General features: G+C 39.0%; 2 protein-coding genes across 5 annotated transcripts in view; one reads left to right on the top strand and one right to left on the bottom strand.

Annotated features, from left to right (window-relative positions):
• Positions 1 to 4,769, top strand: part of LOC130920728 (caspase-6-like) — a 30,382-nt gene extending 25,613 nt beyond the window's left edge. The window contains exon 8 of the mRNA XM_057844131.1: positions 2,308 to 4,769. Coding sequence (XP_057700114.1) covers positions 2,308 to 2,543 — 236 coding nt within the window. The 3' untranslated portion in view covers positions 2,544 to 4,769. The remainder of the gene's footprint in view (positions 1 to 2,307) is intronic.
• The window catches only part of LOC130920726 (calcium uniporter regulatory subunit MCUb, mitochondrial-like), a 42,328-nt gene continuing 17,962 nt past the window's right edge, over positions 2,760 to 27,125 (bottom strand). For 2 of the 4 annotated variants that reach the window (XM_057844129.1, XM_057844130.1), the window contains exons 2-8: positions 19,602 to 19,665; positions 10,782 to 10,949; positions 9,939 to 10,046; positions 9,671 to 9,831; positions 7,368 to 7,571; positions 7,165 to 7,281; positions 2,760 to 3,098 (exon numbers count right to left, since the gene is read on the bottom strand). In XM_057844129.1, coding sequence (XP_057700112.1) covers positions 3,021 to 3,098; positions 7,165 to 7,281; positions 7,368 to 7,571; positions 9,671 to 9,831; positions 9,939 to 10,046; positions 10,782 to 10,949; positions 19,602 to 19,665 — 900 coding nt within the window. In that variant the 3' untranslated portion in view covers positions 2,760 to 3,020. Of the gene's footprint in view, positions 3,099 to 7,164; positions 7,282 to 7,367; positions 7,572 to 9,670; positions 9,832 to 9,938; positions 10,047 to 10,781; positions 10,953 to 19,601; positions 19,666 to 27,125 lie in introns of all 4 variants that reach the window. The other 2 variants (XM_057844127.1, XM_057844128.1) reach the window with 1 other exon arrangement.

The raw sequence follows: 27,125 nt of genomic DNA on the forward strand, positions 1-27,125 counted from the left end.
TGACATCAGCGCGTTGTCCCGCATTAAAAGTAGTCCGAGCAAAACGTGATGCTTAGAGCTGTCAAAATAAACGATTACTCGAGGTGAATAAAATTACTCAGATTAGTTTTTAAACTCGAGTTATTCGAGTTGCTCGAGTATTCGTTTTAGCTCTAAATCATGTGGTTCTTAAGATCTCAATTAAAACACTTTAAATGAATTAATCACTGGCAACCCTCCCGCTTCAAATGGATTGGACACATATCGACGTCAATGGCAGCCAACAAGTTAACAAGGACTTTTTATTTGTGTGTGTTCAATGTATTTATTAAGATTTAGCACTGGACTGTTATGTATGTTTTTATGGTTTTTAAGCACTTCAAATGTAACAATTATGATAAGTTTGAAACGTGTTACTGTCCTACGGAATTACAAGAATAACGTAGAAAAATGCTTGTCTTTATTAAATGCTTCATTGAGTGAGTCCCCCCAAATCCGCTCATGCTGCTCACTTACACACAACGAGTTGCCGCAGCAAGTGTTTAACAAGCTAAACGATGATTGCCACATGCGACGCCTTGTAGTTTCAGCTCCCAACCCAAAAACTGCCTTTATTTTGCTTTTAAGAAAATGAAATAAACAATTAAAATGTAAACATTTTCGACTGTTAAAATGCCTCTTAGCTCTTTGGCTAGTGTAGTGACTGACTACTGAAATATACACACAGTAGTAAAAAAGTTACTTGGCAAAGTAACTGGTGTTACCTTTCATGGTTTTTTTCTTCCTTTTAAAAAAAAAAAAAAAAAAAAACTTGTGTGTATATATATATATATATATGTAGTAACCTTTGCTATGTTTGGAGGTCATTTAATGTTGTGAATCAACCGTTAAAATTGATCCCGTTTTTTGCATTAGTTCCCTTCTGTCTACTTTCGACATGTGAAAATTTTAAAACCGTTTCATCTAGGGTTGTTCCGATCATGTTTTTTTGCTCCCGATCCGATCCCGATCGTTTTAGTTTGAGTATCTGCCGATCCCGATATTTCCCGATCCGATTGCTTTTTTTGCTCCCGATTCAATTCCAGTCATTCCCGATAATTTTTCCCGATCATATACATTTTGGCAATGCATTAAGGAAAAAAAAAAGAATAAAACTCGGAAGAATATATACATTCAACATACAGTACATAGGTACTGTATTTGTTTATTATGACAATAAATCCTCAAGATGGTATTTACATTATTAACATTCTTTCTGTGAGAGGGATCCACGGATAGAAAGACTTGTGACTTTGTATATTGTGACTAAATATTGCCATCTTGTGTATTTGTTGAGCTTTCAGTAAATGATACTGCAGCCATTCAACCCAAATGTATGATGGGAAGTGGAGCCATGACCGTGCGTAGTGCTACCAATTGATATATCTTCTCTGCGTTGGGAAATAACATAAGGTGTTAAGAAAAAGATCAATTGCTACCTTGCTTCCCCACGTTGCTTCCCATGATATTTCTAATCGTAGAGAGAGGGATTGTAAGGCTTTAGCCTATTAAAAAACGGCTCCAAAGGCTGCCAAAATTCACTCTACTCATTATACGCTGCCTTTTAGCTCTCTAAATGGGTAAAACGGCGCCATTACAGATTGAGCGCGACAATGCGTGAGTGGGTCGTGCAACGCATGCATTAATTGCGTTAAATATTTAACGTTATACATTAAAAAAAAATTAATTACCGCCGTTATCGGGATAAATTTGATAACCCTACCTTAAGCCTAAACTAAAGACTCTGGATGAGTGTAACATATTATGTCTGTAATGTGAAATACAATTAGAAAACGATTTAATAAAAAAAAAAAATATATATATATATATTAAAAAAAGGCATGGCCGATATTTTTTTGCTGATTCCGATACTTTGAAAATGACGTGATCAGGACATCTCTAGCCTAAATCATTCGGCGGGCTCCGGCACGCTGGAGATGGTCCGCAGTCAATCCGGAGCACTGATGCGGCCGGTATATGTTGACCAATAGGATATAATGGTAAAAAATCGGCTACGGTGCTATTTTTTGCCGGACCCAGAACGAAAATGCATTTTGCGTAGTTGGTAACAAGGAAGCCGAACTTTTAACAGCACGTCAGCCGCACGCGCAGACGCACATGCACGGGAGGCGATAAATTGCAGCGGAAAAATTACCGCCTTCATTTTTATTTACCGTGTGATAAATGGAATTCTTGCATATTGCGACAGGCTTAGAGTCACGCAATACCGCCTCATTCGCATTTTTAGCCGAGTACTAACAGTCCTGTCTGCGGTGTTCCCCTCTCAAGGTTACTACTCCCACAGGGAGACCTTGAATGGCTCGTGGTACATTCAAGACCTTTGCGAGTTGCTGAAGAAGTACGGAGACTCTCTTGAGTTCACCGAACTCCTGACGCTGGTCAACCGCACGGTAGCCGCCAGGAGTGTCCAGGCCAGCAAAGATAAGGACTCCATCGGGAAGAAGCAGGTGCCGTGCTTCGCCTCCATGCTCACTAAGAAACTCTACTTCCGCCCGAAAAAGTAAACATTCCCAGGCTTTTTTCCGAGCACTCTTGAGGTCGCTTAATTTAGCTAATTTTACATGATCAAAGCAGAAATTTATAGTGAAAAGCAGTTTGTATCTTTTTGTTATATCACAAAAAAGGGAATTCATGTATTTGCGTGTTTATGTTAGTCTTGTCGGCGTATATTTTTAGCACGCAAAAACAGCTGACAGTTGATGACAGTACCTCAGGGAGTATGGGTGTGTGCATTTTTAAACTTTTTTTTTTTTTTTACATTTGCTACTTTTGTAAAGTCACATGACCAACTCTGACAAAATATGTCTCAGTGACTAACAGATTCAGCAAAGGACTTTTATTTCAATATTCCAGTTTGTATCCGCCCTCCTGCCACCCCATTCCACATAACAACCTGTCAACAATATTCCTGATTAAAAATGCAACATTATGAAAAATAAACCAAAAGTGTATTTCATTTTTTTTCTGTTTCTGTGATGACATCACTCCTTTGGCTGGATCTGTCCAATGGGGAGTTGAAGCTGTGTCGGGTAGCGCAGGCGTTTCAGGTCGTCCTCCACCTGGAATGTATAGACATGAATTGATATTAGATTCTGACAGTATGATAAACTTGGCGGTATCAAAAGTTAAACTTTGGCAACAAGGAAGCCTGACTTTTAACAGCACGTCTGCCTAGGGCAGGGCGGTAAACCGAAAATTTACCGTCACCGAAATTCTTAACGATGACCGACGTAATTTTGACCATGTCGGTAAATTCGGTAAATTAATAAAACAAGAAAATATAGTCTTTTCATCCCGCTTTGATTCTGTGTTGTTCGTCTATGTTCATTCCCCTTTAAGAAAGCAGTCAATGGGCTTACGTAGGGAGTCACGTGATCATCAAGAAGCCAATCAAACAAAAGCCCGGTAAGCTAACGCTAGCAGCTAACGCTACAAGCAAAACGTGATGGAGTGTGGCTTAAGGGAGGTTCACCAAACTTTCAACCGACATTTAGTAGACTCTTGGTGGCATCCAGACGGGCTTTCACCCGCTGTCCTCCCTTGTTCTCACGATTTCTGGAGATGGTGCTTTCAGTGCTTTCTACTGGTAGCCAGGCTAACGCTAGCTAGCGGCTAACGCTACAAATGAACGTGATGGAGTCGGATAGCAGCTCTAACTTTGTCGAAACGGCTGAATTTAATGAGTGGATTGGGCACGGACTGCATCTAGCAATTACTATGTGGTGTTATTTTGTATCTGTCTGTGTGTGATTCCTCTGATAGCTTTTGTGATGGTAAATCATTCAGCATAAAGTACAATCCAACGGCGAAACTTATAATGACCGAGAAATGGCCCCAGCTATTTTTCTGTATGTGCTTATTTCTGTGTCATTATTGCTATCATAAAATCTTAAGCGTTTCATTTGAAGAAGATCAATATAGCTTTAATGTGTGTGTTTCTCTGTGTTTGTTTGGGGGTTCATTTGTGCGTGCATTTATTAAAAAATGCACTGGGGGGGACCCTGAAACCATAATGTAAACACTTGTATTGAATAATTATGTCACAGCAGCCATTAACAATAAGTTGTCTTTTTGAAGTGTACTGTTCAAGCTGCAAGTCATTTGTGTTACAATTACATGTTTGCACAGGCATATTGATTTTGATAGTGTACATACTTGAATTCTTATTGCTTACAATACATTTTTATAAACTTAATGTTTAGACTGCATGTACAATTGTTAAATACAGTATATGAAATTGAATGCTGGTAAATAAACAAGAAACAGTTAATCTATTTCATGCATTGATTCAGATTTTCAAATTATATAACAGTACGCTTGGGCGAATTTATCGTCATTTATCGTTATCGAGATAAATCTGCTCAATTTATCGTGATACATGTTTAAGGCCATATCGCCCAGCCCTACGTCTGCCACACATCTGCCGCACGCGGGTGACGCGATAAATCGCAGCGGGAAAATTACCGCCTTTATTTTTATATACCGCACGATAAATAGAATTATTGCATCTTGTGACAGGCTTTGGCTTAAAACCAATACAGTATTCCAGGAAAAGAACCTCATACCAACTGTGAAGCATTTAGGTGGAAGTGTCATGGTTTGGAGATGCTTTGCTCCAGCAGGACCTGGCCAGTTCACCATGACAGAATCCAACATGAATTCTATCGTGTATCAGAGGGTGCTTGAGGAACATGTGAGATCATCAGTGAAAAAATTAAAGCTGAAGCGAAACTCGACCCTGCGACATGACAATGACCCAAAACATAGCAGGAAATCCACAAAATGGAGAGTCCTAAAATGGCTGAGTCAAAGCCCGGATCTTAATCCCATTAAGATGCTGTGGGGGGACTTGAAACTGGCTGTACGTGCAAGAAACCCCTCAAACATCTCACAGCTGAAAGTATTCTGCGCTGAGGAGTGGGGCAAACTCTCTTCAGGCTGATGTCAAAGACTGGTAGATGGCTACAAAAAGTGTCTCACTGAAGTTATTTCATCCAAAAGGGGTAACACTAGCTATTAGGTGGTAGGGTGTCCTAAATTTTTCCTCAGTTAGAATATGCATTTTTGTTGATATATTTGGTTTAATGAGTAAAACATTGTTAATTTTTGTTGTTTACCTGCATTAAATCACTTTCTTTTCCAGGGATAAAGAAAAACAAGATCCGATATTGATATAAGAACATTTCTTAATAAAGCACTGAATATTTAATGGGGTGTCCTAATTTTTTCACATGACTATATATTAGGGTGTCCCAAAAAAGTAAATCCAGGAAACTAATCTCGCACACCCTCTCAATGCATTCCACTTCTTGCCAAAGTACTGTGAGAAAAAATTCACAATGATCGCTTAGTATTTAGGGTTCCCTCAGAGCACATGTAATGTCTGCTATGCCGTATACAGGGGCCAGCCGGGTAGGGGCATCATCCTGATCTGTTTTCAACTGTCCATTTGCACTCACATGCATAGAACGTATGCGGTGTTGCCTTGACCTGGTGTTGACAGTGGCCAATCCAGAAAAGCTGTCTGAATCTCGAAGGGGGGGGGGGATTTCCCCCCCAAATATCACCGATTTTGAAAAACTCATCGGATTTGGGAAGCTTACCACGTGGAAGGTGGTTTAAGCAAGTCTTTTTCTGATAGAATGTGACTTTACTTCGAGAAAATCGCACTTTCAAGCGATCATAGCATGGAACTGGTCATCGCGGCTGTCTTCGACCTCTTCTTCCGATTCTCTGGCCCTGATATTTCCCTGTTCGTCCGCTTCAAAGCAGAATGGAATTTTCTGGACCACTCGAAGGCATCTCCGATCTGAACGACAACCTCTCCGAGTGGGTGCGTCTCAAGAAGGACGAAGTCGTCGAGTTTATAAACAGCCAGCTGGAGACCAACCACCACAGGGACGACTACTGCGAGTTCCTCCTCCTCGCCCGCTTCTTCCTCACGGGCCCCTGGACAGACGTTGTCCGCTTCAGCCGGCCTGGGGCGTACCACTGCGCTCGATGGATGGCCAAAGTCATCTACATCTTCCAGAAGCAGTTCCAACTCACTCACATGAAGCAAGAGCTCTGCGCAAAATCAACGTGTTCGCAGTGACGGTCTACCTCAAGCGGTGGTTCGAAGCTCCAGTGACCGTCGATGCACCTGTCAACGACCTGGAGATGTGCGAGGAGCTGGACAGATACACAGCTGTTGACAGTGAAGTTGGCTCGGCTGCTCTCAAGAAGTTCCGTGGGCATCTCTGGTACTTGAGCGAGGACTTGGCCTCCCTGGCGATGTTTTCAATGAAGACCGAGGAAGAGGAGAAGGCCAAGATGCTGCACAACCTCTACGAGGCTCAGGAGAAAGGGAAGGAACTGCGGCGGCTGGAAGGAAGGAGGACCCTTACACTCAAGAGGGCTGACCTAGGCAACTTCATCACCCGGAGGTTGTAGAACCTGTTCCACTGCCTGAAGCTGCCTCTCCCAGCTACAGTCGCGGATCTGCGGGAAGTTCCAGTTGTCGTGTCCGAGCTGAAGTCGGTAAATGATGTTGCAGAGCGAGCGGTGAAGCTGGCGACCGACTTCAACCAGTGCCTGACGAAGGACGAAGACGAGCGGCAGCTCATCTTTCAGGTCATCGAACATCACCGCCGCCAATTCCCCACGGCTGACAAGGCCAGCTTCCAGTAGTTCAGCTGTCACTTCCCTGTCTTCAGTTGTATTGCTACTATCCAGTTGTATTGCACCAGTGCATGTAACACCTTGTCCAATGTGAATTGTGCAAGGTAGACAATCGGTCTGGGAGAGAGGCGATCATTAGTCAGAAGAGTGCGAGACCGACACGTTAACCACTGCCAGTCCAGTAGGAATGTCAATGAGGGAAGTCTTAGCAACCAGCTATGGGAGTGAAATTTCATGTGCTCGGTTCTTTTAGCAAGTGGAATACAATGAAGGGGTGTGCGAGTCCGAATCTGTTAATATGTGATTTTATATAGGGGGCCTGGGACACCCTACTATACCTGTATATAAGGGTTAGGTTCGTTGAAAGCAGGGGGGTGCGGTTAGCTTGTACTGCGAGCCGCAGCTGGACCCTTCTCAGTTCAAATGGATTGGTCATCTAGACAACTTATTTCAAAGGTTGCATACCTGAGCCAACTCGTCTTTGAGTTCATTATACTTTTCCACATTGAATTTCTTCTTGCTTGCCCCCTTGTAGAAGTAATGCAGGAACTGTCTGTCCTTAGCATTGGGATAGACGTAATCCTTCAAAAAAATTTTTTAAAAAAGCAATAAATGAAACAGAATGATTACAAAAATCAAATGTATAAGACTAAATTTGTCTGGCTTGCCTCTTTAGTGAGAACATAGTAGGCGAAGGCCCCCATGCTGGTGGCGTAGGTGACAAAGTAGGTGACGGGCTCCATGACGTCCCACGAGTACACCCACCAGGTAAGCCAGGCCAGTGCGCCGCCCTGCACGGACAGCAGGGCCAAACCGGTCCAAACCGCTCTGGATGTTTGGAAGTCGGCCGTGTGAGACAGCTGCGCCTTCATCTGGCAACGTACAGTGGTGTTTGGAGAACTTCAAACAAGGGTATGACAAGTCCAAAGTTCTAGAAACAACATCTAAGAATAGTGATTCAGAAAGATAACCTGCCTTAAAGTGCACATGACACCAGAAAGCAATGTTTATTTCATATTACACGCCGTATTTTATGCTCTGGAATGAAACGAACCGCTTGGATGTGTGTGGATCCATATATTTATTCAACTTTTTGAATCCTGCGCCATGAAAATGAGTGCCTTCTGGCCAGAGAATGAGATCATCTTCAATATAGGGTACAGCCATACTATTGTATGGAGAAGGACTGCGGATTCAGCTGATTTTGCGGATTACCGTATTGGCTCGAATATAAGATGACCCCTTCTTTTTCAAGTTTGGAAAAAAAGACTTAACACCAAATTAATTTTTATATAGAAAATAATTACAGTACATCTGAAACGAATGATTATAACAATATATTTGAGAGAAAAAGCATGTTATTTTTCCTCATTTAAATATGTATGTATGGCTTCTGGTTTTTGAAATGTAAATAAACCAATCTATTTTGATATAACATTGCAATAACTGCATTAACCATCAAAGTGAGGTCTAACTGTAACTAGTCTTGAAACAAATCGGAATAAGGAAAAACATTGCAATAAAATAATGCTAACTTGAGAGTAGCTGAGATTTGTCATGACAGAACATCGCTTCAATGATATCTGGCGCCATCTACCGTCGTGAATGGGTATAACGTCTAGACCGCGAATATAAGACGACCCCCACTTTTTCAATCTTATTTCAATGCAAAAAACAGTCTTATATTCAGGCTAATACGGTAATTTTTCGCGTCATGCCACCTCAATGTGCTGCAGGCTTTTGTTGCTACACCAGGGAGAGTGGTGTGAGCCTTTTTGGGTATCAAAATAGCCTGTTCACCGCAAAGAATGGGCAAAACAAGTGCGACAATCGAGGGACCATTAGACGGACGAGGAAGTGAGTATGCTATGTGTTTTATATTATGTCAAGTATAGGGATTTTGGGACATGTTTTATTGAGGTGACTGGTATTTTGTGGGTGACGATGCTTGCCGTCAGCCAATGAAGCAGCCGGCAACCGTGGCGTGTGACAAGCTGCCCAATGTCGGCTGGTTTGTCCGCCGAGAATGTGCCATTTTCGGTGTTCATTCCCCTGCTGCTTGTTCGGCGACGAGCACTCCTACGAGACTGCTTGCCAAGGCCGCAGTAGGGGAATGACGAGCTGTAATAGTCTGCTGAAAGTTGCTCACCGCCAGAGGTTGGCAACCACTCCCGCTGCGGTGTGTGACATGAGTTGGGGTAATTTTGTGTGATTTTCATGTTTAAAGTGAGGAAAAGACTTGGAAGAGCTGCTCGGTTCAGGTTAGCATGTAGCCTATCTCTCACGCCTCCTGTTTTGTTTACGCTCTTTCCCCCGTCTCCGAGTCCGGCAGGGAAATGACAAGAGCCGGACTAACTCCGGTGGTGTAAAATACCGTTCGGGAGGTTTAAGAAGTTGGCAGTTTTGACCAATATGCAGTAATTTAGCCCTGTCATTGAATAAATGCATTTTTAATACTTTCATTTTCCACAAGACTCTTATTTGTCATGACCATACAATTTATATAGCAATCGGGGGAAAAAAATAGGTCAATACAAAGAATATCCTGTAAAAATGAGGACATTTTGCAGTCTGCTTAGTCGTCAGTTGTCTCTGTCGCCTTTTTCTCACCAACATGGAGGGGCCAGAGCGCTATAATGACAAGAGGCGCTAAACGGTAGATTTAAAGACTCATTTCTCGTCATATGCGCTTTGCCAAATTGTTGTATATAGTTGAATTGTCACAAAATACGATTTTAATTCCAATAAAAATGCGATTTAAGATTTTTTTTTTTGTCAGGTCATATGCACTTTAAAGTCCCCGTAGTTGACGTCTACTCGTGAACTAATCTAAATTACTCAAGCAATGATTCGGCCTTGTTCACAATTTGACAATCACTGATTTGAACATTTTTTTGTGGTTAGTTGCATCTACAAGATATGAATATTACAATTTCTCTCCAGTGTGCTTTTCAAGTATTTTTGGCAACACCTTTTCCAGCGGGGAAAGCTCTTGCTTGAGGCGATCCAGTCTCTCCAGTAGTTGGCGCTCCTGTTTGTATTGGTGTTCCGGTAGGTTGAGAGCCGTGTGCAGCAGGTGAACTACGTGCTTCATGTCGTCCAACTGCAGGGCGTGCTCGCTAGATTTGCATACTGCAAACAGTGTATGAAATAAACACTTTAAAAGTTCTTCCTTGAACGCTATCTAGTGGCTAACAGTGGAATTACTTAACAAATGGGAGCCAGAACAAAATTCGTACCTTTTTCTGGAGAGTGTACATTGTAAACAGTGTTGTTTATGACCAGTTTAAAGTGTTTGTCTATCAGCAGGGCTTCTAGCAGTGTGTTGTAGGCCACACGTTCACCATCTGTCCAGACAGACGGCATTGTAATTTACGAGGCATAAAAACAACAGAAATGACAAACAGATGAAAAACACCCACAAGTAAGACATTTTTAAGACTTCACTAGATAAATTCTGTACTGCTGTTTTGGTAAATCTGTTTAACACTTTATAGGACAAATGGCTATATTTCTTGTAATTTCTGCTAAAATTAACAGGAAGAGATTTAAAATGAATACGATGGCCCAAAATGAACAGGAAGTGACCCAGAATTGTCCTAGAATCAGCAGGAAGTGACTGAAAATGAACAGATAGTGACCTGGGAACCCACATATTCAATAGGAAGGGATTCAAAATAAATATGATTGCCCAAAATGAACAGGGGGTAACCCAGTAATGCCCTAAAATCAGAAGGAAGTTACTGAAAATGAACAGGATGGCTCATAATGAACTAATTTGGATTCGAATGAGGGTTATAGTAACTGGCTGTGAATATTAATGTTTCAGCGCAACTGCAGCACAAATAATCACTGCCAGCCCTGCCAGTCAAATTGGACTGGACACCTAGCACCGTCAATGGCAGTTGAATAAGTCCCCTATAAAGGGTTATTAAGAGTACAATTTGGATAAGATCTTTCTAAAAAGTTTTGGAAAAGACATTTTCAACACAGTGTCAAGGTGTTTTTGCGGCTCAACCCGTTCGACCACATGCCGGGAATCGAGAGCTAGTAAAGGGCGGGGTTTGGAAAAGAGGAGGTACCTTTGGAGAGAACTGCGGCAGTGGCGCCGGGGTCCTCCTTTTGCAGCTCGCTGACCAGGTCGCCCACTGTCATGAGCATGGGTTGTAGAAAGAAAAGGCACGTCTCGCTCCTGCATGTCAGCGGCACCTCCAGAGCCAGCCGCCCGTGTTTATATTTCAGGGACACCTCTGCTAATGTGACAATATTCAATTCACAAAATAAGCCATTAAAATGTGAACGTAGCAGCGTAAGACTTTTTAAGAGCACTTAAAACAGAATTTAATCCTGATTTCAAAGCATAAGGTTTGTTTTTGTTTTCCTGTCGTCATTGTACAATTCTTGGGACCATATTGTTGTTAATAATTTGTTTACGAGTTAAATTAAAATGGTGAAATTTAGAATTAAAAGTTTAATTGCCGTGAAGGCAAACTCAATGAGGTGGCTCGGTTTTCTACTAACAGGCATGAAAATGGGTCAGGGGTTAAAAAGGTGAGTAGGGTGTGGAGGAGTATGTTCCGGCGTTCTGCCAAAATGTCCTCCGTCGGCAAAACGTCCTACATGAGGCGAATTGGAAAATTTAAATTTTTCACATAAGGCTTATTATTTGAGTTAGCGCGGGTTTAATTAGTTGAAGGAGTTGATTTCAACCACCATTTACTCGCGCTAGCTTTGCCACTCCAGAGCCCTGAAACTAACAAATAACATGCAAACTGCACAGAATTTGTTCAAATCAATTCCAACGACTAATTAAACCCCGGCTAACTCAAAAGATTAAGCCTAATGTAAAAAATTCTGAACTTCCCCTTTAAAATAAAGACATTGAATATGGCTATTAAAATGTTGTCTATAAAAGTTTTAGAGCAATAAAACAAACAACAAGAATCATTCAAAGTATTTCATAATGGGTCCAAATTATTTTTCGAACAGATCATGTGACTAAAGCACCTCAGAGACAGCTGTTTGCTTTGCTTAGCCAAAACTACAGCTGAGGAGGCAAGATGGATATTTAAAATTTCTTTAAACCTAAGCTTTCAAAACCTTCAACGACAACTGAGCTTGAACTGAAGATTGCGCACGAGCAGCATCAAAAAGTCCTGGCTGTCTTGTTACCTGTTGTGCTGTAATTCCAAGTGTTGCTTGAATTGGATGCTTTTAGCGGTCGACAGTCTTTTTGAGCCAGCGCAAAGTTCGTAGTGCAGAGATATTTTTGTCATCTTTACTGGACAAAAATGTGAAGTAATGGCTGTGTTTCCAGCGTGCAAATGCAGCCGTTTGTAGTATATCTCCTGCCGATTTCATTGTATCCTGGCGAGGTAGCAAGGCTATGTTGTTTTGGCCGCAAACTCCCAGCGCTCACGGCTCACGCATGACGGTAATACACGTGAGCCGTTTTTTTTCCATCCCCGATTAGAAAATGTCACATGTGATGTCACTCCCATGACTACAGTATTCTTTCTACATACATAATGGGGCATTAACAAAATAGTAACGCACAGGCATCAAGGAAAGTAACTTTAATTAGATTACCAATTTAGAAAAATGAACGCGTTAGATTGCTCTTTACTGAAAGTAATCAGATTACAGTTACGCATTACTCACATAACGCGTTACTGACAACTCTGCTTTTATATTACCGTTAAATACACAAGCTTGACGCTAACTTAAAGAGCATATGATACGAGAAAAAAAGTCTTAAATGGCATTATTATGTGAATTAGAATCATACTTTGAGACGATTCGACTATATACAACAATTTTGCAAAGCGCAGATGACGAGAAATTAGTCTTTTAATCTGCCGGTTAGCCACGCCTACCATTATAGGGCTTTAGCGTCCCCAACAGGTGGATGACGTCAGCGGTAGACTGGGCTCATCGGTTTTACTATTCAGCCCATTGAGGGGGAATTATTCAGAACGAGGAAAACGCGACAAAGAGCCGCAAAATGTCATTGTTTCAGTCTCTCTACTCCAATATTTTTACAGGATATTCTTTTTATCCAAGTATTTTCCCCAATAGCTATATAAATGGCTTGAGAAGGACCAGTCATGCCGTCGAGGAGGAACTATTCACAACGAGGAAAACGCGACGAAGACAGCGGCAAAATGTCATTGTTTCTGTCTCTTTACTTCAATATTTTTACAGGATATTCTTTTTATCCAAGTATTTTCCCCAATTGCTAAATAAATGGCATGGTCATGACAAATAACAGTCTTGTGCTGAATGGAATATGAAATAATAAAAATGCATTTATTCAGGACGACATGGCAAAATTACTCCATAATGGTCAAAACTGTCGACTTCACCTTTACTGTCGCACCTCCCGAACGATATTTTATGACACCTAAATCGGACATATGTCATTTCCCTTCCCCGGCTTCGGAGAATGTAAACAAACCAGAAGGCGTGACAGCTAGCCAACATGCTAACCCGAACCGAGTGATGTTTCAAAGTCTTCGAAGCGGAAAATCACACATTAACTATCCTGGATTATTTGACATGACGACCCGGTTGTCGATTGTCATCGCGGACCGGCAAACCGCCAGGCGGAGAGCAATTTACAGTTCGTTCCCCGGAGGAGGGTGGCTGGAGTTGTTGTGCAGCTAACGTGCTGCTGCTAATGAGCATTAGGAGAGCTTTTTACATGCCTATCAATGATCAAACGTAAGTAGTCCTTCATTTAAAGAAAGTTTGTAGTGTTTACTTTGTAATCGCTGTATTCGTATTTGACATAATACAAAACAAGATGTTTACTCACTTCCTCATAAGTCCAATGGTCCCACAGTAAATATCCACGGTGAATGGGAACCTTTTGAAACTCCTAAAAGGCGCATCCGCCTCTCCCTCATACAGAATGATTTTTCTGCAGCCGTTTGGCTGGCGTGATGCGAAAAATAAACGTATTAATCCGCAAAATCAGCTGAATCCTTCTCCCTCATACACAACACTGTAGCGTGAAGAGGACGTCTTCTACCGTACACGTCACAGCGCCCTCCTCCTCAATGCAAGACCGAAGCCGGAAGTCACTCATTTTCAAGGCGCGGGATTCAAAAAAACGAAATAAAAATAGCGATCGCTTCCACACACATCCAAGCGGTCCATATCATTCAGGGGCATAAAATACCGCGTGTATTATGAAATAAACATGCTTTTTCGTGTCACAGGCACTTTAACGGGAGCTATTTTTTCCACCAGAGATTTGGCTAGCTGTCATACCGCAAAATATGAAAACGATTGAAACCATTACTCACCAAATTTAATATGCTGGCAAATGCATTCATCTAAAAAAAAAATTGGAAGTGAGACCTCACCTCGTCCAGTGAACATGAATTTGTGCTTAGGACAAGATCATGTGTCGTAATTAGCGATCTTTGACGCTCCCCAACCCCCCCGCATTCAAAGTTGTTTCTCTCTCAGCGGCTGTGACTAACCTCAATGAAGTTGCTCTCCTCGCTAAGCCTAGCCTATCATTCGTCTTTGTAAGTTTTTAGTAACTTTGTGTACTGAATTTGAAAGGAAAATGTGTATTTTGTTTTTGGCGAACTTTTTCATGAAGCTAAACTGTTGAAGCTACTCACACGTTGAAAATACGATTGTACAACGTTTTAAATGTATTCATTTGGTATATTTCAGTTACCACGATTTGAGAGCTCAATAAATTGAAGAAAAGTACGGCTTGTGTTTGGAGTGTTTGTTGTTGGAATAGCGTCACTGACACACGCAGCATCAAACGGGAAGGGCTAAGCGCTGCCGCGCCAAGCCACTTCTGGCTGCATTTTTGTCACATGGAAAAAGTAACGAATACGTACTGACGGAAAATTTCAGTGGTTTTGTAACCGCGACGTTTTCATAGCATGCTAAACCGTGAAGGTAACCGGCACATGCCTACACCTGGCACCCCTCCCCCCCACCCCCCTCAAAAAGTTTCTCCTCGGATCTACACGATTCACGTAGGTCATCCTTTTTGACTTCAAAACGGCGAATTTCGCCGAAAGGTGAGAGATTTTCATGCCTGTACTAAGGAAGTAGAGTGCGATGTAGCAAGCAACGGTGTAGCATAAGCATCTCGACCTCGTCTAAGTTGCTGAAATCACGTTCTAATAAGTGTCATGAGTCACATCGACCTGTTTGTTCACTAGCAGGCCAAAGTGTTGTACGGTAGGGATGGGCGGATCGATACCAAAATATCGATATTTCGATCCAGCACGTTAAATTTTAGGTATCGATCCCCAAGCAAAAGTATCGATATCTGGAATTAATATATTATATATTTTTTAGGGCTGTCAAAATTACCGCGTTAACGGGCGTTAATTTTTTAAATTAATCACGTTAAAATATTTGACGCAATTAACGCACCCGCTGGCATATTGCCTCAAACATTACAATGAGGCCGTTTATGGACATTATGAGTGAAGAGAATGCCACCGGCCGCTTGGGGGCAGCGCCGTTCCATACTCATGTTATGTCTTCTAAACGTTGGAGAATTAGTAGTTGTGAGACGTTTATGCTGTATTCACAATGCAATGCAAATTGCTATTTGTGCTCCACACATATTTCGGTAAGTTTTCTTTCTTTTAGTGGCAATTATGTGTCTCTTGTTTTATTTTGGGTAAGATATGTACAGGTTTTGGCAGTGTATCAAATACTTGTTCTCCCCACTGTATATGTTATACAGTAAAGGCGAGTGGACACAGGCGCGCCGTTTATTGACATAAGCTTCTCCTTCACAACAAACATAAGTATCGTTTAGTGAAAGCACAACAAAAATAATATTCCTATCTCTCAAAAAAAAAAAAAAATGTTCTCAAAAAGAAAAGCACTTCAGTCTATAGTAATGAGGCCCTATTCTGACACACAGTTAAACAAAAATGCTAAATAAACTGGCATTCATATCAATTTAGCTATGCAAAATACACGTAAAACTTTTCACTCTATATTTATTATTGTTATTTTTATTCTTCTTATTATTATATTAACCCTACTTTTGATTAAAAATTTTACAAATTTTATTAAAACGAAAACATGAAGAGGGGTTTTAATATAAAATTACTATAACTTGTAGCTATAACATTTATCGTTTAAGAACTACAAGTCTTTCTATCCGTGGATCACTTTAACAGAAAGAATGTTAATAATGCCATTTGTGGATTTATTGTTACAATAAACAAAGAGTACTGATGTACAGTATGTTGTATGTATATATCCGTCGTGTGTCTTACCTTTCCATTCCAACAATAATTTACATAAAAATATGGCATATTTTAGAGATGGTTTGAATTGCGATTAATTGCGATTAATTACGATTAATTAATTTTTAAGCTGTAATTAACTCGATTAAAATTTTTAATCGTTTGACAGCCCTAATTTTTTTGTCAAGTTTTGGGTATATTTTTGTGCACACTTTTTGTACTACTTTTCCCTTTCGCATTGTACACACAAGCAGTGCACACGCATAAGCAGTGCACCGGCGTGTGCTCCCGCCCCCATTCACGTCCCTATCCTGTGTCGAACAGCATGCTTTTCCTCCGCCCCCTCACGCCTAATTTCTTACTTGACCTTATTATTATTTCTTATTCATTTATTATTATTTCTTGTGAATTTATGTTTCATATTTTTATTTTTTCATGAATGTTTTTCCATATTTTTCAATTTACAAACAATTAAATGCTTGATTACTTATGTTTTGTCGCTACTTATTTTTATTTTGTTTTTTTAAATTTATTTTTATTAATTTTTTTAAATTTCAAAATCTGAAAATTGTGTTAGTAAAATAAAATTCAAAAACGGCAAGTGACTATTGATTATTGGATTTGTTTTTAGCGATCTACCATTTGAGGGCGGTAACATGCTACTGTTAATTCGTTCTTTAATTAGATCAAAAATATTTAATTCAGGTAGATTAAAATTTGATCAAATACAACGTGTAGCAGGGAAATGTTCTGTGCTTATGAATTTAAGGGTCATGGTTAAAGAGTGAAACTGACTAATAAGAGTTTGTTGTTGATGGATTGGTTTGTGAGTTTGAGGGAAACTGCTTTGCTAGTTATTAAAAGCAGCACTTTTCCATTGCAAAGCATATTTGACACAAAGAGACTTAATAGTTTTTGAGTGCTTGCTGTAGTTGTACATTAGATACCATCAGAATGGCTGAGAACACTGCAGGGTTGTTATATATACCGTGTATATATATATATATATATATATATATATATATATATATATATATATATATATAAATAATATGAACTTCCGGTATCGATATCGGATCGGGATCGCAATATTTGGCCTTGGTATTACTTGGTATCGGATCGAATCCAAAAACACTGGTATCGCCCATCTCTATTGTACGGTGTATCTGATTTAAAAGTAAAACAACACTACAGTAAAAATCTGAGAAACAAGAACTCTTGTGTCCCCACTTGTGAACAAGCCAGGATACTCTGTGTACCTTGTTCACCATCAACCAGCATTGATGGTAAGTACGTTATCTTTTATCTATTTTTTGCTTTATTATTTGACGTATAATAAATGTTTTTGGACAGTTATTTTGTGGTTTATGGGGTAACTACGGCACCTAAAGGGTTAATTGTGACTTACACGGAGACTCGGCGTCACCCAGAACTCATTCGTAACCGGTGGACTACCTGTACTGTGAAATTTCATTTTTAAATTCTGCTTTTATTCAGTTTAATTCATTTTTTTATATTCATAATTCATTTATTGATAAATTAAACAAATTAAACTGTCTATTTAAATAATTATTTTAATATTATTTTATTTATTGATAAAAAAATAGATAATATCAAAAAATACAATAATTCCAGTTTCAGTTTATTCGCACATCAACAAATACAGTACATGATCATACGCTAGCAGTTCACATGTTAAGGTGGGCGAATCGGACACTCCAAAGAAGCTATTCAAAGCTTTTAGCAGGGGCCCAGTTAGACAAAACACACATACACACATGCACACACACACAATTAACTGTGGGCAATTTCAAAATTTTGGTTACATTGGATTTGATAAGAGACACCAGTAGTATTATTCAAAGAATCAGCATATTATATATACATTGCTAGGAGATGAGTTTTGAGTTTTTTCTTAAAGATGGAGATGGAGTGTGACATTTTAAGTGTTTCATCCAGTTCATTCCAAATCTGTGGTCCTTTGCACACAATGCTAAAACTTGTACACTTTAGCCTTCGTTTTTTCCCTGTGATTTGATGTTTTCTTCTGGTAGTGTATGTGTGTTGAGGAGTACAGACTGGGACGAGGTCACCTAATTTATAATTTAGTCTATAGATAATCTTATACATTACACAAGCATTTTGGTAATAGTTGTGGTCTTTTTGGTAATAGTTGTGGTCTTAATAAATATTATTAATATTAAAGTTGTTTTTGGGGGGAAATCACCAAATATATCATTCACCCTTTGTTGGTGATTTTTAAAAATTACATTAAAGACCCTTCCCCCCAAAAATCAGATTACAAAAATAAATAAATAAATAATAATAATCACGGAAAAGTTTGTTTATTTCCATATCTAATTGTTTTTCAATTTTAAAAATTTCTATTGTTTGTAAAGGGTTTTTGTGTGTGTGTATGCGTGTGTAAAAATAGAAATATTTAAACACATTTATTTTTGTTATTTATATTACCGCAACATCATTTTTATAAATATACCGTATTGGCCCGAATATTAGACGGCCCCGATTATAAAAACGACCCCTCTTTTTTAAGACTCAAGTTTGAAAAAAAGACTTTTTGAACACCAAATTCATTTTTATACAGAAAATAATTACAGTACATCTTAAACAAATGATTATAACAATATATTTGAGTGAAAAATCATGTTATTTTGCCTCATTTAAATCTTAATATCTGAACATTTAAATATGTAAACTAAAGAGCAATCACATTCGTAAATGAATGACTTCTGTTTTTTTAAATGTAAATAAACCAATCTATTTTGATAACACGACAAAATTGCAATAACTGCATTAACCATCAAAGTGAGGTCTAACTGTAACTGTAGTCTTGAAACAAATCTGAATAAGGAAAAACATTGCAATAAAATAATGCAAACTGGTTAAACTAAAAACAGCAGCTAAGAGCTGTCATGACAGAACATCGCTTCAATGATATCTGGCGCCATCTAGCGTCGTGAATGGGTATAACGTCCAGACCGCCAATATAAGACGACCCCCACTTTTTCAGTCTTATTTCAATGCAAAAAACACTGTCGTATATTCGGTATATAAAAATTGTAATAATAACACTGAAATAAACTGGTGATTTGTTAAAAAAAAATTTTGTATTTAAAGGGACTATCACTTTTTTTAGCGTGACTGCCACCTCCGGCCGAAAGTGACTTTCAGCTTGTGCGTGGCGCGCATGCTTGTAAGAGCACGAACAGTCAAATCAGCACCAGAAACGTAAAAACAGTTCATACCAAGTCTTAAGTGGAGTAGAAAAGTGTTTTTGCCAAGCAATTACTAGGCGGAGCATGCACGGAGTAGCAAAGTATTTTAAATTAACTCAAAAGTCCGCATTGTCACTTTAAATGAGTAGATATATACCAGATTTATAGTGGTTTCAAAGGTTGAGCTTTAACTTTATCTTAGCTTTAACTTTGTCAGCACTAATTAACTCATCGGCTGCCACTGACTGTACTGGACGTCCAATGCAATTGGTTGTTGAAACATCATTCACTACTAACTGTCCCTGTTCAAAATAATTGGAATCTATCACTATCAATAGCAGCCAATGAGTTATTTGTATTGTACTATTATTAGTAGTAGTACAGTAGTAATAGTAGTGAGTGCAATAACAAGTAGTACCTGTAGGGGGCGAACGCGTGCTGCAGAAAACAGCCTGAGCAGCTCCAAGCAGAGGCAATTGCACCTGGAAAAACAAGATAATCCATAATGAGAGCGCTGGAGTTAATTATCTAAACTGGCAGATGTTTTAATGCAAACAAAGCTCGGAAGAATAATGACACAGCATTTTTTTTCTTCCTCTCTTCATAAAAAAAAAAAAGCACACTGCCTTTTATTTCCCTGCTTAATGGCGTAGAATCCCAGCACAACTTGGTGTGCAAGCTGCGCTGATTAAAAGTGGAACATTTTGCCAACGTGTGATTTTACCTCACATTTCATAATATTTGTATGGGCAATAAACGGTCGTTCACGCATCCGTGGGGGAACGGCTCGTTTCTTTGGCAGTCAGAGACGCAGGAAGAGCAAGGCCGCATTTTAAAGAGATTAGATTCAGGTAAGGGGGAGGAATAATCTTATTGCCAAGAAAAACATAATAATCGTATGCGCAGTCTCGGGGAAATCAGATGGGTTAATTGGCAACTGCGAGGTGAGGAAATTTGCTGCAGTTACTTTACTTTGAAAAGGTTTTGCTGCCATGCTTTTTAATGTACAATAGGTATTTCAGAGCACTGTTTTTGTGGAGTAAATTTGCACCCAACTTATAAGGTTTTCAAGATGTGAGCCATTTTTCAGTGCGTAAACTTGAGTTATGTATGCTGTTGGCACCGATGTTGTTTTCGTCAACGATGACTGTAGCGAAAATTAAAGATGTCCCGATCGAACGGGATGCCGATCAATCGGGTCCGATCACGTCATTTTCAAAGTATCGGAACCGGCAAAAAAATATCGGACATGCCTTTTCTAAATATATTTTTAATCGTTTTCCAATTGTATTTAACGTTACAGACATAATATGTTACACTCATCCAGAGTCTTTAGTTTAGGCTTAAGGTAGGGTTATCAAATTTATCCCGATAACGGCGGTAATTAATTAAAAAAAAAAAATCACGTTAAAATATTTAACGCAATTAATGCATGCGCTGCACGACCCACTCACGCATTGTCACGCTCAATCTGTAATGGCGCCGTTTTACCTATATAGAGAGATAAAAGGCAGCGTAAAATGAGTAGAGCGAATTTTGGCAGCCTTTGGAGCCTTTTTTTAATTGGCTAATGCCTTACAATCCTTCTCCCTACGACTAGAACTATCATGGGAAGCAATGTGGGGAAGCAAGGTAGCAATTAATCTTTTTCTTAACACCTTATGTTATTTCCCAACGCAGAGAAGATATATCAATTGGTAGCACTACGCACAGTCATGGTTCCACTTCCCATCATGGATTTGGGCATGGCTACAGTATCATTTACTGAAAGCTCAACAAATACACTAGATGGCAATATTTAGTTACAATATACAAAGTCACAAGTCTTTCTATCCGTGGATCCCTCTCACAGAAAGAATGTTAAAAATGTAAATGCCGTCTTGAGGATTTATTGTCATAATAAACAAATACAGTACTTATGTACTGTATGTTGAATGTATATATTCGTCCGAGTTTTATTCATTTTTTTCTTAATGCATTGCCAAAATGTATATGATGGGGAAAAATTATCGGGAATGATTGGAATTGAATCGGGAGCAAAAAAAAAGCAATCGGTTCGGGAAATTTCGGGATCGGCAGATACTCAATCTAAAACGATCGGGATCGGATCGGGAGCAAAAAAACGATCGGAACAACCCTAGCGAAAATATTTCGTCAACGAACAATTTTTTCATGACGTCACGGTGACGCGCTGAAAAGGTGTCTTAAGAGACTAAAACGTAAGATGGATGCCAGTTGTCGTCAGACGACACGAGAACGAGATGAACATTCGCTGTAGTTTCCGTCATAAATTCACAATGTGTGATATTTTCTTATTGTATGTGTATTTTAGCAGTGTTTGGTGGTGTCACTCATGTGACGTGCTGAGCCTCCTCATACACACACACGAGCTTACTCACCAGCCAAGCCTCTGCCTATTCCAGGCTCAATTTGTGAAACGTGTCATCATCAAGTAATAATTCAAAGAAAACTGAAAACTAATCAAGACTAGGGAGAAAAAAATTCTAAACTAAATAAATATGAACCAAGAAAAACAAAAACTATTGTTACCTTGCTGTCAACAGCCAAATAGCCTAAGCTAAGCTAACGGGCTAATAAAATAGCATATAACTCGTCGCCCCTTTAAGTAAAAAAATTGGATCATAAACTACGCAAGTGAATATATTATTTATCCTCTGTGAAAATGATTAACATTTCTTTCTGAAGCGAACAAAGTTTCGTCATGCTTCGTACCTACTCAGATTTTGGTTTGTAACAATCATAAAAACATAATTAAAAAATTATAATAAGAATTTTTTAAAACAAATAGTAAACCCAACGTGCCTTCTTTTGTTGTGTGACCACTAAGGGTGTAACGGTACATGTATTTGTATTGAACCGTTTCGGTACGTGGTGCTCGGTTCGGAATGGAGGCGTACCGAACGAGTTTCTGACGTAATGTAACACTTACTTTTCGAGGCTATGAGTTTATATTTATGAGATTATATTTACTCTCGTCTTCTCTACTACAATGAGGACCAACACGGTAGGACAGTATAACCCAGAAACATCAACGGCGCGACAACGTCGCTGCCGCGCGAACGCAGTGAAACGCGGGTGTTAAAGTCAATCAGCCAATGCACACCAGTCACAGTGCGGCCGCGTGTTAGACGCGTCTCAGAAGTGGCTCAACACGACGCACGCGAAAAGAACGGCAAAGTTTATTATTTGACGCGAGACGCGGCCCTCCTGCGTCAATACTACTAGCTAGGATCAGGCAGACCGGAAGTCACTCGCGTAAAAATATGGTGGATCCGGTCGATTTTCAATCTAATATGCAATCGTAACTGTGACTTACTGCTGTCTTCTTTGCTATAATAATAACCAACACGGCCCCGTGTTCAATACAAAACCCTCCTACCTAGAGGTTAGATCTTGTGCCCGAATTCGGGTCGGGTAAGGCCCAAAATGTTAAGCATTCACATTCGGTTTGGGCCGCCGCGCCGGACTAATACATTATATATATATAAAAAAAAAAAAGGGATAAAACCGAGAACAGGCTGTCTGTATTGTGCATTTGCTTGTGCACGCACATGAACGCCGTGGTGCCGCCCGCTTTTTCTTCTCCTCCCGCTGTGGCGCTTGCGATTCGTTACGAAAGACTTTTATTTATGCACGCAAAGGCAACACAAATGTGATCCTTTTGAATCTTCTCTGTGTCTGCAAAACCGCATGTCTTTTTTTCTTTTTTTTTTTTAAATATTAAACTTTCCCGGCGTTATTTCGTTGTGTAAATAATTTTATAATGATCATAAAAATATGTATACTATTTAAACATGAAGAAAACGTTTTTTTCTGCCAACTCGAAGAAATGAAAATAAATTGCTGCTGCTGCGTTTTTTCCCCGCGTCACTCCAACAAAAAAAAACAACAACAAAAAATCGGGTTTTTCGGGTTCGGGCCTGCAAATCTAGTTAATTGATCGGGCTCGGGCTGGGTCGGGCTTCAATACCAGCGGGCCGTGTTGGGTCGGGCTGGATTATTTAGGCCCGATCTAACCTCTACTCCCACCACAACAAAACAAGTAGGAACCAATATTCACATAGGAATTAAAGTTATACAACATAAAATATACAATAGAAATGAATACTACATCACATTTGTAAAATATAAACACATAATAAAATAAATAACAGCCCATTTATATAAAAAAAAATGAAATGAGCTAAAACACCTGTAATTAAATAATAAGAATAATACACAGATCCTGCCTACACAATTAAATTTATTAATTTCTGTGTGGCGCTTTAACTTGAGAAAATCCACCAATAAAGCTTTTGAAAACCATTCATAAGAAAAAAAATGAATCATTGAGGTATTTCATTTGTAAAGTACATGTTAAAATCTTTGTCATTGGGATTGCTTTTTTTCTTTAGCACAGGACTTGTTTTTTCTTCTTTCTTTCAGAAAGAAAGCTGACCAATACGCGGGGTCCGAAAGGCAAATTGTTGTTGGATTATCTTTAAATACCCGCTACTTTTTGAGCAGCATTCTAGCTTTGTATAGGCTATTGTTGAAAGCACAAAGGTGTGTAATAAACAACTAGCACATTTATATTATGCATTTTGTTTTCTTACTGTACTGAAAATGAACCGAACCGTGACCTCAAAACCGAGGTACGTACCGAACTGAGACTTTTGTGTACCGTTACACCCCTTTTGACCATGTATTCTTCCACCTAAGGTTTTGACACCTCAAGCAAAGTTTTTAATCAAGGACTTCATTTATCCTGAAGCCTTGACTGACATCTTGAGGATGTGACAGGCCCCCAAACGCCTCTCATTTCCACGTCACCTTTGGTTTTGTCCTCTGGCAAGTATCCCAGTCAATCAATATCAAATTAAAAGGAAAGCCGAAAAGGCAGGCCAAAGTAAATAAGAGAGTGGCTTGACGTTCACCTGGTGGACAAAATAAAAGACTGTACTCTGCCTGAATTATAATGTTGCGGTTGTAACAGCTACTTCATTATTCAGGAGCAGCAGACTTGGCTCTGTCTGGATTGACTTAGACTGAGGGCACAGGTCAAAGAAGAAAAAATATTTACTTTTCATCAACAGGCAAAAAAAAAAAAAAAAAAAAAAAAAAAAAACTTAGAGTGTTATTGGAGGCCATAATATAATTCAATTAATTGTAATTTTTATTAACATTTTATGATTTTATATATTTTTAAATGTAAAAATTCACTGTAATATAAAAAATGTACAATAATCATTTTTTTCATTCCAAAAATCACCTGCCTTTGCTCGAGTTGTTTTGATTAAAAAACATCACACAAGGTTCATGCATACATCATTCAAGGAAAGTTTAGTGCAGGGGTCCCCAAACTAAGGCCTGCGGGCCGGATACGGCCCACCTCCACATTTGGTCCGGCCCCCTGAACAATACCAAAGAGAAAATTTCTCTAATAGTGTTATTTATTTCCTGGCTTTTTTCTGTTAAGAACCAAGAGAGGTTTATTTGGTTATTATCTATTTAAATAATAGTGTCATTATAATATAATATAATATAATATAATATAATATAATATAATATAATACTATAGTAGATCGGGTCTGATCATGTTATTTTCAAAGTATCAGTATTGGCAAAAAAAATATCGGCCATGCCTTTTTTATATATATATATATATATATATATATATATATATATATATATATATATATATATATATATATATATATATATATATATATATATATATATACATATATATATATATATATATATATATATACATATATATACATATATATATATTTTTAAATTGTTTTCTAATTGTATTTAACGTTACAGACATAATATGTTACACTCATCCAGAGTGTTTAGTTCAGGCTTAAAGTAGGGTTATCAAATTTATTCCGATAACAGCGGTAATTAATTTTTTTGAAAATGTATCACGTTAAAATATTTAACGCAATTAATGCATGCATTGCACGACCCACTCATGCATTGTCGCGCTCAATCTGTAATGGCGCCGTTTTATCTATATAGAGAGATAAAAGGCATCATTAAATGAGTAGAGTGAATTTTGGCAGCCTTTGAAGCCTTTTTTAAATAGGCTAAAGCCTTACAATCCCTCTTCTTACGATTAGAAATATCATGAGAAGCAATGTGGGGAAGCAAGGTAGCAATTGATCTTTTTCTTTACACCTTATGTTATTTCCCAACGCAGAGAGGATATATCAATTGGTAGCACTACACAGTCATGGTTCCACTTCCCATCATGCATTTGGGTTGAAGTGCAGTATCATTTACTGAAAGCTCAACAAATACACTCGATGGCAATATTTAGTCACAATATACAAAGTCACAAGTCTTTCTATCCGTGGACCCCTCTCACAGAAAGAATGTTAATAATGTAAATGCCATCTTGAGGATTTATTGTCATAATAAACAAATACAGTACTTATGTACTGTATGTTGAATGTATATATTCGTCCGAGTTTTATTCATTTTTTTCTTAATGCATTGCCAAAATGTATATGATGGGGAAAAATTATCGGGAATGATTGAAATTGAATCGGTTGCAAAAAAAAAAAAAAGCTGCTCTTGCACCCCTCTTTCAAATAAACTGCTGTTTTTTAAGCCAAAAGAACTGTTAGGTTTGATAGAACAATATGTCTATATGCTGCCATAGCAGATTCATGGCGCATTAAAGTGCATGTGACACAAAAAAGCATGTTTATTTCATAATACACGCTCCTGAATGATATGGACCGCTTGGATGTGAGTGGAAGCGATCGCTATATTTATTTAGTTTTTTGAATCCCGCGCCATGAAAATGAGTGACTTTTGGCTTCGGTCTTGCATTGAGGAGGAGGGCGCTGTGACGTGTACGGGTGAAGGCGTCCTCTTCACTAAACAGCCGTACTGTTGTGTATGAAGACTAAGGATTCAGTTGATTTTACGGATTAATACGTTTATTTTTCGCATCACGCCTCCAAACGGCTGCAGAAAAATCTTGCTTTATGAGGGAGAGGCGTGTGCGCCTTTTTGGAGTTTCAAAAGGTTCCCATTCACCATGGATATTGGCCAAAACAAGCCCTGCTACTGTGGGACCATTGGACTTACGAGGAAGTGAGTAAAAATCTTGTTTTGTATTATGTCAAATATTAATACAGCGATTACAAAGTAAACACAACAAACTTTCTTTAAATAAAGGACTACTTACGTTTGATCATTGATAGGCATATAAAAAGCTCTCCTCGTGCACGTTAGCTGCACAACAACTGCAGCCGCCCTCCTCCGGGGAACGAACTGTAAATTGCTCTCTGCCGGGCAGTTTGCCGATCCGCGAAGACAATCGACAACCCAGTCGTCACGTCAAATAATCTGGGCTAGTTATGTGTGATTTTCCCCTTCGAAGACTTTGAAACATCACTCGGTTTGGGTTAGCATGTCGGCTAGCTGTCGCGCCTCTTGGTTTGTTTACATTCTCCGAAGCCGGGGAAGGGAAATGACATATGTCCGATTTAAGTGTCATAAAATATCATTCGGGAGGTGCAACAGTAAAGGTGAAGTCGACAGTTTTGACCATTATGGAATAATTTTGCCATGTCGTCCTGAATAAGTGCATTTTTTTATTTCATATTCCATTTAGCACAAAAACTGTAATTTGTCATGACCATGCCATTTATTTGGCAATTGAGGAAAATACTTGGATAAAAAGAATATCCTGTAAAAATATTGAAGTAAAGAGACAGAAACAATGACATTTTGCAGCTCTCTTCATCGCGTTTTCCTCGTTGTGAATAGTTCCCCCTCGACGGGCTGACTGGTCCTTCTCAAGCCATTTATTTAGCTATTGGGGAAAAATACTTGGATAAAAAGAATATCCTGTAAAAATATTGGAGTAGAGAGACTGAAACAATGACATTTTGCGGCTCTCTTCGTCGCGTTTTCC

The sequence above is a fragment of the Corythoichthys intestinalis genome, chromosome 8, assembly GCF_030265065.1.
Source record: "Corythoichthys intestinalis isolate RoL2023-P3 chromosome 8, ASM3026506v1, whole genome shotgun sequence".
NCBI lineage: Eukaryota > Metazoa > Chordata > Actinopteri > Syngnathiformes > Syngnathidae > Corythoichthys > Corythoichthys intestinalis.